This window comes from Salmo trutta, chromosome 37 (assembly GCF_901001165.1).
Source record: "Salmo trutta chromosome 37, fSalTru1.1, whole genome shotgun sequence".
Classification (NCBI taxonomy): domain Eukaryota; kingdom Metazoa; phylum Chordata; class Actinopteri; order Salmoniformes; family Salmonidae; genus Salmo; species Salmo trutta.
Window position 1 is genome coordinate 21,761,174 of NC_042993.1, and position 14,113 is coordinate 21,775,286.

The 14,113-nt window shown below is 41.6% G+C and overlaps 2 protein-coding genes and 1 long non-coding RNA gene across 4 annotated transcripts; 2 read left to right on the forward strand and 1 right to left on the reverse strand.

Annotated features, from left to right (window-relative positions):
• The first annotated feature begins 106 nt into the window (after positions 1–106).
• LOC115176767 (tumor necrosis factor, alpha-induced protein 8-like protein 2 B) lies at positions 107–6,026 on the forward strand. 2 transcript variants are annotated; one of them, XM_029737044.1, is made up of 3 exons: positions 107–517; positions 4,565–4,891; positions 5,056–6,026. In XM_029737044.1, exons 2-3 carry the CDS (start codon positions 4,574–4,576, stop codon positions 5,296–5,298), a joined length of 561 nt encoding a protein of 186 aa, XP_029592904.1. In that variant the 5' UTR covers positions 107–517; positions 4,565–4,573; the 3' UTR covers positions 5,299–6,026. The 2 variants fall into 2 exon arrangements, with proteins under 2 accessions (XP_029592904.1, XP_029592903.1); XM_029737043.1 differs by having other exon boundaries at positions 111–522; positions 4,568–4,891.
• A 1,300-nt stretch (positions 6,027–7,326) lies between these two features.
• On the reverse strand, positions 7,327–11,081 carry LOC115176769 (lysM and putative peptidoglycan-binding domain-containing protein 1). Its single transcript, XM_029737046.1, has 3 exons — positions 10,224–11,081; positions 9,705–10,027; positions 7,327–8,415 (listed from the first exon to the last, which is right to left on the reverse strand). Exons 1-3 carry the CDS (start codon positions 10,404–10,406, stop codon positions 8,229–8,231), a joined length of 693 nt encoding a protein of 230 aa, XP_029592906.1. The 5' UTR covers positions 10,407–11,081; the 3' UTR covers positions 7,327–8,228.
• LOC115176772 (uncharacterized) lies at positions 10,299–11,359 on the forward strand. The gene is made up of 2 exons (XR_003872279.1): positions 10,299–10,423; positions 11,078–11,359. It is a non-coding gene; the product is annotated as an uncharacterized LOC115176772 (long non-coding RNA).
• The last annotated feature ends 2,754 nt before the right edge of the window (positions 11,360–14,113 follow it).

Below are 14,113 nucleotides of genomic sequence, written 5' to 3' on the forward strand. Positions count from 1 at the left end.
AGAGAGAGAGAGATAGAGAGAGAGAGAGAGAGAGAGATAGAGAGAGAGATAGAGAGAGAGAGAGAGAGAGAGAGAGAGAGATAGAGAGAGATAGAGAGAGAGAGATAGAGAGAGAGATAGAGAGAGAGAGAGAGAGAGAGAGAAAAGAAACAGGGAGACTGATAAAGTATGAAGAGGGATGAAAGCAAGAGAGAGATACTGTAGTTTGAAGAGGAACAACATTTTTCATTTGAATTTTAGAAGGAAATACAAGAGAGAGAAGGAGAGAGATAGAAACACACTAAGGGGTGTGTCATAGCAATTTAGTTCCTCAAGGAAGTACAACTGAAATGTATCTTGAGACGGTGGCGAGCAGCACAGATAGATGCGACACAGAGGGATTTTATTTTCTTTTCACCTGGTAAGATGAAGGGATTCCATTAACGAGTGCTCAATACTGACAACCTGAGCCACGTGCCCTGGGGACTGAGACGTTTGACACGAAGGAGGGAGGGGGACTCTCTCACACACACACACACACAGGTAAGAAGACTCTCAGGGCTTTCTCTATCTGATAACAACTCAACCATGTCTTTTCTATGCACAGATAGCTCTACCTTTGACAGAAATAACGTACACTCTTGCAAATATAACACTGGTGTTATTATTATAGCGAGCTTGTCGTTTTTTGTTACATCTTTAGAAACAGTTTAGACCTATTTGGATAAAGTGAGAAGGAAGGTGGTACTGAAGGACCAAATAAGATCATGTGTGAATTCCTCTTCGATACTTTTCTAAGTTACACTTGACTTCGGAGACGTATATGTACGTACACTCAGAGTCATGCTGGAACAGGTACAAACGGAACCCAGTCCTGACAAACAGCTGTATAACTGAGGAGAGAAACTATCTGTGCCTGGTGGAGCTTGCACAATCAAACGAGCTGTGGACTTTCTTTTCCTCTACTAGCCTACACAAATTGCGAGTGCCAGAGAGCCAGTCAGAGCGAATGACAAAGACATGGAAATGACACATCAATGTGTTGGACAGACAGTAAGGAGTAAAAATAAAAATTGGTCACCACAAACCAACTGCTCTGTTTCGCTTCCCTAACAAGCCAGCAGAGTTGTGTGTCAGTCTTGAACAACAACTCCTCAAAGACTTTGAGAAATGTTACAAGACTGACAAAACATGTGCAAAAATCATACTGTATGAACACTTTTGAATGAGAAACTGCCAGCATCAAACAGCAAGCATTCAGTCCAACACCATTGTTAATGAAGCAATACCGTTGTGATGCCAGTGTTTGGTCCATTATTGTGCCACATGCTGAACCTGCACACACACGGGACACAGCCTGATTTAGAAACCCATACCAACTAAATGCTGAGAGAAAAACTGGAAAGTTCCGCACTTTGTGAGGTCCTCTATTGAAAAGAAAGGCCTGGACCTGAGCTCAGGATAATGGCACCAGGAGTGTGTTCAATGAGGTGGTAGAACTGCACATATTCTCTGTTTCATATGATTAAAAGTCATGTCCATCCTATATGATAAATTTCTATCTGAAATACCCTGAACATTTCGCCCTTCTGAATAGACACTATAGGAACTGGGAGGCCTCAATGCCCCATAATACCACTCAAGTCTGGTGACATAAGCCTATAGGGCTAGTGTTAGTGGAACATGTCTGCTTGACCTGGTGTTTTATAATAGCAGCAGTAGAAGTCACGTTCTGTCTAGGGAAGTGGAAGGGACTCCCCAATTCCCCTGCTAAGCCCTGTGGGTACACACACACTCGTACACACACACCCTCAGCAGTCATCTACGGAATGCTAAATATTTACCTCTCCCACCCCGCGCATAATCTTCCAATCAGCGATCACTATCTCCAAGTCAGTCAGCACAGCTCTTCTTGATCCACACAACCTGCCCTCTTAACACTGGAGTCATGGAAGGCCCGCATTGCTTGGCTTTTCCAATTCCTGAAAATGTACTAATGTCTGGTTTCATAAAATTGGTTCCTTTTGTTATAGGAGAAGTTAGTGCCCTTCCATCCATAGCCTAATGGATAGCAACTCAAATTAACCTTCTTGAGTGCTCTCTAAATGTGTACATAGTCATTGTTGCTGTACTCCACATGAACTGTGTAAACATAAAAAGCATTATCAGTCTGCCCTGTGCTGTCCATTACAGGAGAGTGTTTTTTATTGTACTCTGGGCTATCGCATGAAGACAACCCAAAATTCGTATTTATTACTGTAAACAAGTGACCCTTAGCAGACTAGTTAAATAAACAGAGTGAACTTTCCTTTAAGCCCAGCCAAAGAGCCAGCTGTCTCCAGCTGTGGCTCCATATTTCTGGAGGGAGGCTACATGGCTGATGGGTGTGCACGTCTCTCAATCCACACTGGGCTTTTCTGCACTGGAATGAGATTGAGAGTGAATCTGAAATAGCTATCATGCTGTTCCACTTCCATTATCATCGTTAAGGGAAATGAATCTAATGAATGTTCCCGCAGAGAGCGGAGGCTTTGTACTAGAGCGTACCATTACAAATGTGACACTGGATATGCATGTAATAAAAACCCAGTGGGATGTCATATGGGAGATGTGTGTTTGCTGATTATGGAACATAGGCTATTATCGAGGTATGCCTATTAGTACGTCAGGGTCATTTGATTTATTGGTGGAAAAGTCATTGGCATTCAGTGCTTACTGCATCAATTGTGAGTCAGATAGACGACTGTCATTTGGATCACGCACGCATGCACGAGTACACACACACCTGGACCCGTATTCATAAAGCCTTTCAGAATAGGAGTGCTGATGTAGGACCATTTCCTGTCTGTCAATATAATATTTTTCATTATTATCCAAAAGCTTAAACTGATCCTAGATCAGGACTCTGAGACTCTTTGTGAATAAAGGCCCTGAAGCAATTTAAAAAGACCCATATGTGTGAAGGCCTTGTTGCCACTTAAAGAATACCTCAATGTAAGACCTTTTGCCTAAGGGAGGATTCCAAGACAGTAAATATACACTCTTGGGAAAAAAAGTTTTCTATAACCTAAAAGGGCTCTTCGGCTGCCCCTATAGGAGAACCCTTTGAAGAACCATTTTTGGTTCCAGGTAGAACCCTTTTCACAGAGGGTTCTACATGGAACGCCAAAGGGTTCTACCTGTAACCAAAAATATTTTTTCCTATGGGATAGCCATTGGGTCTAGGGCCACGACTTGCTCCATTCCCCTGTTCTGATGCAATCTAGGAGCACTTGTAGAAACCTGCCTGAGCTATGCAGTCTACCTGCCTCTCACACATACTTGTCCACACAGGCCTTAAGTGGGGATTCAGCCCTGAAATGATCACCACAGGATGATTGTGTATGCTCTCAACATGTAACAGAAACCAATGGTAGGAATTGCGTAACCTTTTATACATAGTTCATACCCATTTTTACAATGTTGAAAATGATGTCGAAATGATGTGGCCACAATGTAAAGATACACAAATAATTATCTATTTCATCCATGTATAAAGGCTTATACTAAAAACTGGTACCTTCTGAGCATTAGACTATGTGTTACATGTAGGTTAGGCCCAATTCCATAGGTGTACCATGGAACCTACTGTGTTAATATGATATTGAATACATCAAATGAACCTGCAACACAGCTGCAGGACAAAGCTGCTGGTGTGTGGTGCAACAGTTGTGTGTGTTTACGTGATGTAGGTACACTCATGTCCTCCCATGAGGGTTAGCTCTCTGTATCTTCACTCCCCTGACAGGGACAGTGTGGGGAGAGGCTGTAGCCTCGGTGGGTATTACCCAGTGGTGTAAAGTACTTAAGTAAAAATACTTGAAAGTACTACTTAAGTAGTTTTTTGTGCTACCTGTACTTTACTAGTAATATTTTTGACAAGTTTTATTTCACTACAATCCTAAATAAAATTATGTACATTTTACTCCATATATTTTCCCTGACAACCAAAAGTACTCATTACATTTTGAATGCTTAGCAGGACAGGAAAATTGTCTAATTCACACACTTATCAAGAGAACATCCCTGGTAATCCCTACTGCCTCTGATTTGGTGGACTCCCCAAAATACATGCTTAGTTTGTAAATTATGTTTGAGTGTTGGACCATGCCCCTGGCTAGCTGTAAATTAAAAAAACAAGAAAATGATGCCGTCTGGTTAGCTTTATATAAGGAATTTAAAATGATTTATACTTTTACTTTTGATACTTAAGTATATTTTAGCAATTCCATTTACTTTTGATACTTTTGAAAACCAAATACTTGTAGACTTTTACTCAAGTAGTATTTTACTGGGTGACTTTCACTTGAGTCATTTTCTATTAAGGTATCTTTACTTTTACTCAAGTATGAAAATTGGGTACTTTTTCCACCATGGGTATTACCCATGGAACATCCCCTGGGCCTAATGTATGTCTCAGTTGGATGCTCTGTGATACGAAAACAAAAAACCCAGAAAACTGAACTGAGGGAGCTCCTGTGGCACAGCTGAGCTATGAGTTAGAAATAACATAAGCTATCTCTGCTCACTTCTCTCTCCCAACCCCCAGGTAAGGATGGAGTCGTTCAACTCCAAGGATATGGCCATGCAGGCCCAGAAGAAGATCCTCAGCCACATGGCCAACAAGTCTGTGGTCCATATGTTCATAGATGACACCAGCAGTGAGATCCTGGACGAGCTCTACCGTGTTTCCAAAGAGTATTCAGGCAACCGCTCAGAGGCCCAGAAGGTGGTGAAGGACCTGATCAAGATAGCATTGAAGATTGGCATGCTGTTCAGACACAACCGTTTCAGCCCAGAGGAGCTGAGTCTGGCCCAGGACTTCAAGAAGAAACTACATCAAGGAGCCATGACAGCCATCAGCTTCTATGAGGTAAACATGCCGGCATCTTGCATAACTCTATAATGATTCAGTGAGTTAATTGATCATAGACCTCTATGCATTAACGGCTCATCATTCTCTATGAAAACAGATAAGACAATGACAACATAACAACATTGTTATCCGATCTCTATTTCCCACACCTTCTTGTTCAGGTGGAGTTCACCTTTGACAAGACAGTAATGTCGGAGATCCTGACAGGATGCAGAGATCTGTTGTTGAAGCTAGTCGACTCCCACCTCACGGCCAAATCCCATGGTCGCATCAACCACGTATTCAACCATTACTCCGATCCACAGCTTCTGACCCAGCTGTACAACCCTGATGGACCATTTAAACCCAACCTCAACAAAATCTGCACCGGCCTCAACCGTCTGCTAGAGGAGGGGACGTTATGAGAGTGTGAGCAAGTCTATGACTGTGAGAGAGACACTGGGAGATCTGCTTGAAGGGGTCTGCTTAGAACTCAAGAGAGGACTGTGTAAGGACAGGAAGTGTCCATGCTCCAAATGAGAACTGCCGAGATTTGTGACCCAAGATTTACTTGATGTAGTCACTCACTGATCTGTTATTTTCCAAAAAGGGTACTGCCCAGAGTGAAAAAATATGAGAATATGCAGGATGATGTAAAGTTAATGTCTCCTGATGAATTGTGTCTCCACGAATGGAGTTCCTGGAAAGTCAGGATTAGGTTAAGATTGTGTCAACCACCTGATTTTATACAGTGGAATTTCCGTCCAAGGTTTCACATACTCATTTACTATTCTAATTATGTATTTTTTTCTCTCTCACTCGCCATATTATGTACTGTATAGGGAAAGATAAACCTCAAGGATTGCACAATACTGACTGACAGAATGAAAACAAGGGTTAAAAGCAAGCGGTGAAATATAAGAATAGAGTACTACCATCTAGTGGTCTAGCTGGCAATGACTCAGTACTGCATGTATCGAAGAAAATATTAAAGCTTATTTACAAAAACAGTGCACATTTATTGTGGAGATACAAGACAGTCATTTTATAAGGCCTAAAGAGAAACTGGATTGGAATATTGAAGAACTGGCGAAAAAATCATTTGGGCCTTGTACATCATAGGATTGGAAAAAAATAAACACCTTGTAAATTAGTGCCTTTTTTATTGTCTATTTGTGAATATATTGACTTCACATCTTTAGTTAATGTTATTAAATGTACAATATCTGCAATTTATCAATACATTGACAGCAATGTGTACATACAGTACCAGTAAAAGGTTTGGACACACCTACTTATTCAAGGGTTTTTCTTTATTTTTACTATTTTCTACATTGTAGAATAATATTGAAGGCATCACAACTATGAAATAATACATATGGAATCAAAAACAAGTGTTAAACAAATTATATATTTTAGATTCTTCAAAGTAGCCACCCTTTGCACACTCTTGGCATTCTCTCAACCAGCTTCCTGAGGAATGATTTTCCAACAGTCTTGAAGGAGTTCCCACATATGCTGAGCACTTGTTTTCTGCTTTTCCTTCACTCTGCGGTCCAACTCATCACAAACCATCTCAATTGGGTTGAGGTCAGGTGATTGTGGAGGCCAGGTCATCTGAGGTAGCACTCCATCACTCTCCTTCTTGGTCAAATAGTCCGTACACAGCCTGGAGGTCTGTTGGGTCATGGTCCTGTTGAAAAACAAATGATAGTCCCACTAAGCGGAAACCAGATGGGATGGTGTATCGCTACAGAATGCTGGTTAAGTGTGCCTTGAATTCTAAATAAATCACGACAGTGTCACCAGCAAAGCACCCCCACACCATCACACCACCCCCGATATGCTACACGGTGGGAACCACACATGCGGAGATCATCCGCTCAGCTACTCTGCATCTCACAAAGACATGGCAGTAGGAAGCAAAAATCTCAAATTTGGACTTATCAGACCAAAGGACAGATTTCCACCAGTCTATGTCCATTGACTGGCTCAAACGCATTAAGGAAAGAAATTCCATAAATACATTTTTAACAGGTACACCTGTTAATTGAAATGCATTCCAGTTGACTACCTCATGAAGCTGGTTGAGAGAATGCCAAGAGTGTGCAACGCTGTCATCAAGGCAAAGGGTGGCTACTTTGAAGAATCTCAAATATAGAATATATTTTGATTTGTTTAACTCTTTTTTGGTTACTACATGATTCCATGTGTGTTCTTTCATAGTTTTTATGTCTTCACTATTATTCCACAATGTAAAAAATATAATAAATAATGAAAAACCCTGGAATGAGTAGATGTGTCCAATCTTTTGACTGGTACTGTAGGTGGTTAGCTAAAAGGAAATACCTGGGTAAAAAAGGGACAAACTAGTGAATTAACAGTAACATCACATATAAAAACCAGTAACCAGGCCAGATGCTTCTGAAATAACTAAGGCAAAATAAAATATATATTGTACTTCGAAACTACACCTTTGGATTTATTTATACAGCAGAAAAGTTTACAGTGTGAAACAAAAAGGAAACCATACCAGAGGAATATAATTTTGCCTTTCGTTGAAATAGCAAGGAGAAACAACAAGTTCCTCACTTTGATTGAGTATGGCTAATTCAGTACTGTAACAATACAGTTGGTTGGCAAAATTAAATGAAATACCAAGGCAACCTTACCACTGACTACAACCTAGTGCCAAGATTAGAAAATGAAATTGCAATGCTCAGTATTCTTCTAAAAATAAATATGTACATCATTGCATAATTGTAACAAACACCCAATGAAGACTAGGCTATACCAACTCACATTGGTTTCAATAATAAATACATTTTTTAGAGTCAACTTCTATTGTTCTCCAAGACTTGCATATTTTTCACATTTCTGAAATTGCATAAGACACTACAAGGTAGCATAACTCACATGATCTAGCGCCTGTGACCAAACATAACTTGGATAGTTACATGATCACACTAACATACAAACACAACTCAAAGTACCACATTCTGACTCTCGTTTTATGTACTAAACGGACAACCAGACAGTGCTGTTCTGGACATGGCAAATATATAATACGTAATCAATGTACTACAACTTTAAATAACTTGGTAGAAGTAAATTACTTGCCTAATAAGAAGTATTCTTATATGTCAAAATGAAACTCACCCTCCCAGCAAAACAATTATATCAACAGTGCTAATGACCAACTTTCAACTACCAAGTCCATAGAGCAGCAAGTTACTCATCAGTGAAAATAAGAACTTGCCTAAATCTGTAATGCCAGATTAGCTTGGACGTCAATCCCTTTGATTTTTGCATTAGTACCATGTGTCCCATGATCTGCCTGACAGAAGCAATGAAATCACAACTCAAAGATCTCATCCTCTCTTTCTCTCAGTTTCTTGGTGCATTTGGTGATGGTGAGCGGCACTGCACCAAGTATGGCTTGCTGATGCATTCTGGGAGAGGTGACGACCGTGGCACTGTTTGACCTTGTAAATCGACGGTCTGTTGTCTTGCTGGTAGAAGCTGCTTCCAAAGATGTCAAACTGTGATGGAAAACCCCAACAGGTGAAATAAACAGAACCTTGACAAAATCAAGCATTATATGAAGAGCTAAGCACATAATACAGTGTTTCCCAAACTATGGGGTCGCGAGAAAAAAGCAAACATTTGTTTAAATTGTGGTTGCCACTTGATGCAATAAACAGAACAATTTCTATTTTCTTCCTACAAATATGTCTCCATCTTTTGAACAGTTTAAGCTTCAAAATGTTATGACCTCATCACTCAAAGACAAGACTTTGTTTCCTTCTAGAATGACCACAAAGCTGCATTGGAATAATTAATAGAGTGGACAAGACCAGGAACTAAATCATACTTTTTTTATACAGAAGATCATACAAAAATATTGCCTGATCATCTTCTGAACTTCCCAATACCTTTCTGTTGCATTTCTGTCACTTCAAACCATACTTCCTTCAGATTGAAATACTGTCAAAAGTACTGTCAGACTGATTTGTAATAGACTGTCTTAGCCACAATTTAAAAGGGAAACATTGGCCGTTGATTAGCCTTCCCTGTAGCTCAGTTGGTAGAGCATGGTGTTTGCAACACCAGGGTTGTGGGTTCAATTCCCACGGGGGGCCAGCACAGAAAAAAAAAATGTATGATATGTATGAAATTGTATGAAATATATGCATTCACTACTGTAAGTCGCTCTGGATAAGAGCGTCTGCTAAATGACTAAAATGTAAAAATGTAATGTAATGATTACCTACCCTTTTTTTACATGGTGATGTGGCACAATTTTTTTTCTTTTCAAAATGGGGTCGAGGGCCAAAAACGTTTCGGAACCCTTGACATAATAACATGCTACTGATGTCATGACATCATCACATTGACACCCTACTTGTTTAAATGGATATTAGCATTTCATCAAAGTTAAAGCTGCAATATGTAATTTTTGGGCGACCGACCAATTACACATAGAAATGTGTGTTATTGATCTGTCATTCTCATTGAAAGCAAGTCTAAAAAGCTGTATATGTGTTATATGTGAGATATTTCTATGCTTCCTTTTCTTAAGTTAGTTTTTGCATATTTTGTCTTTCGGTTTTGTACACCATCTTCAAACAGCTGAAAACAATATTTTGGGTTATCAAAAAGGCATTTCACAGCGGTTTAGATGGTACATTGATTCTCCACACAACCTTTTAGATTTTTTGCAACTAGAAAATGATGGAGCGATTTTTGCATAGTGCATCATAAACTAGACTGACCACTAGTTTATAACAGGCCAGAATAATATGGTATGAAGTTATCTGGGTGAATTTACCGTTTCTCTCCCTCTTGGCATCTTTTCACAGCTGCTTGCTTGGACTGGCTGATCATACGATCCATTCTTTTCAAGAAATTCATTGGAGAAATTTCTGATGTGCCTTCTTCTTGTGTCTTTTCAGAGTTGTTCACTGGCTTCCCATTTTGAGTAGAGCCTTTTTTGATTGTACTGTCCTGTACCTGGCCTGAGTACTCCTCAGTCACATCTACCCCAATATTAGCATCACTGTTGTAGTCTGACAGCACAGGGATAGAAAGATACTTCTTTAGGAATATTGAGTCATTCGTGTACAGTCTATTTGCTCTTTTGATTTGTTCCATCTGTTAAAAAGAGAAAATTGCAGAAGATGTGGGTTTATGAAGGTAAACAAAGTTATCACCATAGCATAAGTCCACAAATTGCCCATTTAAGTTGTCATGCAGTAAAAACTCGTCCTTGACAGGTTGTCTGCTGGAGCAACATTTCAAATACTCAAACATTTTGGAAGAATGGCAATGCCAATGTCTAGCTACTCACAGATACTCCATATTTCAACGCGAGTCCTTGCAACGTCTCTCCTGGCTGAACTTGGTGTTCAATTCGTCTCTGTCGTACCGGAGAAAGGTTGGATTGTACAAGACTGCCGTATGACCTCGTGCGGTTAACGGGGAGAAGACCGGCTCCACCCGTTGAAAGAGGAGCCCGTTCCCCGTGGAACATGGTTGAGCTTACAACTGGTAAGCTAACTGCTGTTAGTTATCTAGCCCCCCTCTTGACTTGCTAAGTTAGCAATAACGTTAGCTAGCGTAAACCAGTTTACGTTACTGGCTATAGTAGTTACTATAGTTTGCCAGCTAGCTAAATTGCCTACCATGCGATTATACAGCTAGAAAACCTGTATCATCGTTATTGTAGGGAGGTGGTAGCTAGCTAATAATAACATGAGTTTAAGTGCATGTAGCTAGTTAGTTAGCTTCTAAACAAAAACTTGCCATAGGAAAAATGGATTCAGTCAGCTGTCAGTTTCCATGGCTGCCGTGGTATGACCAAGTCCCATAATTCCTCACTGAAAGCAGGAAGTAGCTAGATTACAAACGGTTTCGAAGATGTTTCCAGTAGCTAGCAATTCGCAAATAAGGACCTTAAACTAACAAATATATTTAGCTAAACCTATTAATCTAAATGTCGTTTAATATAGAGAGGGCAATGATCAGAGTCAATTGAATATCCTCAAGGCGAGCCGTCTTACTAGTTGTTACTTACACAGAAATCTATTTGTACTTTAGCTTGCTAGCTACATGCGAAAGGGGCACGTTTGTCATTTTAACTGTTTCTTATTAACTAGCTAGTTAGTTAACGTAGCTAGCTAACGTTAATTGTTTATTTCCCAGAAACGGCGTGTTGAAGATATCCTGTCCAATTTCATTCCAGAGGATGAGGCAGCCTTGGTGAAGTACCTGTTGTGCCGAAAATCACTCCCCTGTCAGAACTCTCCCCCCCTCCCAAAATTCCATCATTTTTGGCTAGAGTCAAATCGTTTCTGTGGCACACATCTGAGTCAAATACTTTATATAGAACAAACTTCAGGTCAGGATAGGCAACTGAAATGAACAATTAATGTATGTGTGTTATATTCAAATAGAGGAGGGAGGAAAATGTAGGCAAGCAATAAACATTAAAATAAGACATGGGAGAGATTACGAATTTTGGCAAAGAGATTTATTTATAGACTAATACGCTTGAAACAAATAGCCAAACCGAAAACTGCAGATATTACTATTTTTATTTCACCTTTATTTAACCAGGTAGGCCAGTTGAGAACAAGTTCTCATTTACAACTGTGACCTGGCCAAGATTACATTTACATTACATTTAAGTCATTTAGCAGACGCTCTTATCCAGAGCGACTTACAAATTGGTGCATTCACCTTATGATATCCAGTGGAACAACCACTTTACAATAGTGCATCTAAATCTTTTAAGGGGGGGGGGTTAGAAGGATTACTTTATCCTATCCCAGGTATTCCTTAAAGAGGTGGGGTTTCAGGTGTCTCCGGAAGGTGGTGATTGACTCCGCTGTCCTGGCGTCGTGAGGGAGCTTGTTCCACCATTGGGGTGCCAGAGCAGCGAACAGTTTGGACTGGGCTGAGCGGGAACCGTGCTTCCTCAGAGGTAGGGGGGCCAGCAGGCCAGAGGTGGATGAACGCAGTGCCCTTGTTTGGGTGTAGGGCCTGATCAGAGCCTGAAGGTATGGAGGTGCCGTTCCCCTCACAGCTCCGTAGGCAAGCACCATGGTCTTGTAGCGGATGCGAGCTTCAACTGGAAGCCAGTGGAGAGAGCGGAGGAGCGGGGTGACGTGAGAGAACTTGGGAAGGTTGAACACCAGACGGGCTGCGGCGTTCTGGATGAGTTGTAGGGATTTAATGGCACAGGCAGGGAGCCCAGCCAACAGCGAGTTGCAGTAATCCAGACGGGAGATGACAAGTGCCTGGATTAGGACCTGCGTCGCTTCCTGTGTGAGGCAGGGTCGTACTCTGCGAATGTTGTACAGCATGAACCTACAGGATCGGGTCACCGCCTTGATGTTAGTGGACGACAGGGTGTTGTCCAGGATCACGCCAAGGTTCTTAGCACTCTGGGAGGAGGACACAAGGGAGTTGTCAACCGTGATGGCGAGATCATGGAACGGGCAGTCCTTCCCCGGGAGGAAGAGCAGCTCCGTCTTGCCGAGGTTCAGCTTGAGGTGGTGATAAAGCAAAGCAGTGCGACAAAAACAACAACACAGAGTTACACATAAACAAACGTACAGTCACTAACACAATCACTGCCTCATTGCCTGCACCCGTAATGGGTCAGCGGTCAAACGACCTCCACTCATCACTGTCAAACGCTCCCTAAAACATTTCAACGAGCAAGCCTTTCTAATCGACCTGGCCCTGGTATCCTGGAAGGATATTGACCTCAACCCGTCAGTAGAGGACGCCTGGTTATATTTTAAAAATGCCTTCCTCTCCATCTTAAATAAGCATGCCCATTTCAAGAAATTTAGAACCAGGAACAGATATAGCCCTTGGTTCTCCCCAGACCTGACTGCCCTTAACCAACACAAAAATATCCTGTGGCGTTCTGCATTAACATCGAACTGCCCCCGCGATATGCAACTTTTTAGGGAAGTTAGAAACCAATACACACAGGCAGTTAGAAACGCCAAGGCTAGCTTTTTCAAACAAAAATTTGCTTCGTGCAACTCCAACTCTAAAAAGTTCTGGGACATTGTAAAGTCCATGGAGAATAAGAACACCTCCTCCCAACTGCCCACTGCACTGAGGATAGGAAACTCTGTCACCACCGATAAGCCCACTATAATTGAGAATTTCAATAAGCATTTTTCTACGGCTGGCCATGCTTTCCACCTAACTACCCCTACTGCATTCAACAGCACTGCACCCCCCACAGCTACTCGCCCAAACCTCCCCCATTTCTCCTTCTCCCAAATCCATTCAGCTGATGTTCTGAAAGAGCTGCAAAATCTGGACCCCTACAAATCAGCTGGGCTTGACAATCTGGACCCTTTCTTTCTAAAATTATCTGCCGAAATTATTGCAACCCCTATTACTAGCCTGTTCAACCTCTCTTTCGTGTCGTCTGAGATTCCCATAGATTGGAAAGCAGCTGCTGTCATCCCCCTCTTCAAAGGAGGTGACACTCTTGACCCAAATTGCTACAGACCTATATCCATCCTACCCTGCCTTTCTAAGGTCTTCGAAAGCCAAGTCAACAAACAGATTACCGACTATTTCGAATCCCACCGCACCCTCTCCGCTATGCAATCTGGTTTCAGAGCTGGTCATGGGTGCACCTCAGCCACGCTCAAGGTCCTAAACGACATCGTAACCGCCATCGATAAGAAACAATACTGTGCTGCCGTATTCATTGACCTGGCCAAAGCTTTCGACTCTGTTAATCACCACATCCTCATCGGCAGACTTAGTAGCCTTGGTTTCTCAAACGATTGCGTCGCCTGGTTCACCAACTACTTCTCTGACAGAGTTCAGTGTGTCAAATCGGAGGGCCTACTGTCTGGACCTCTGGCAGTCTCTATGGGGGTACCACAGGGTTCAATTCTTGGGCCAACTCTTTTCTCTGTATACATAAATGATGTCGCTCTTGCTGCTGGTGAATCTCTGATCCACCTCTACGCAGACATCACCATTCTGTATACTTCTGGCCCTTCTTTGGACACTGTGTTAACAACACTCCAGACGAGCTTCAATGCCATTCAACTCTCCTTCCGTGGCCTCCAACTGTTCCTAAACACAAGTAAAACTAAATGCATGCTCTTCAACCAATCGCTGCCTGCACCTGCCTGCCCATCCAGCATAACTTCTCTGGACGGTTCTAACTTAGAATTTGTGGACAACTACAAA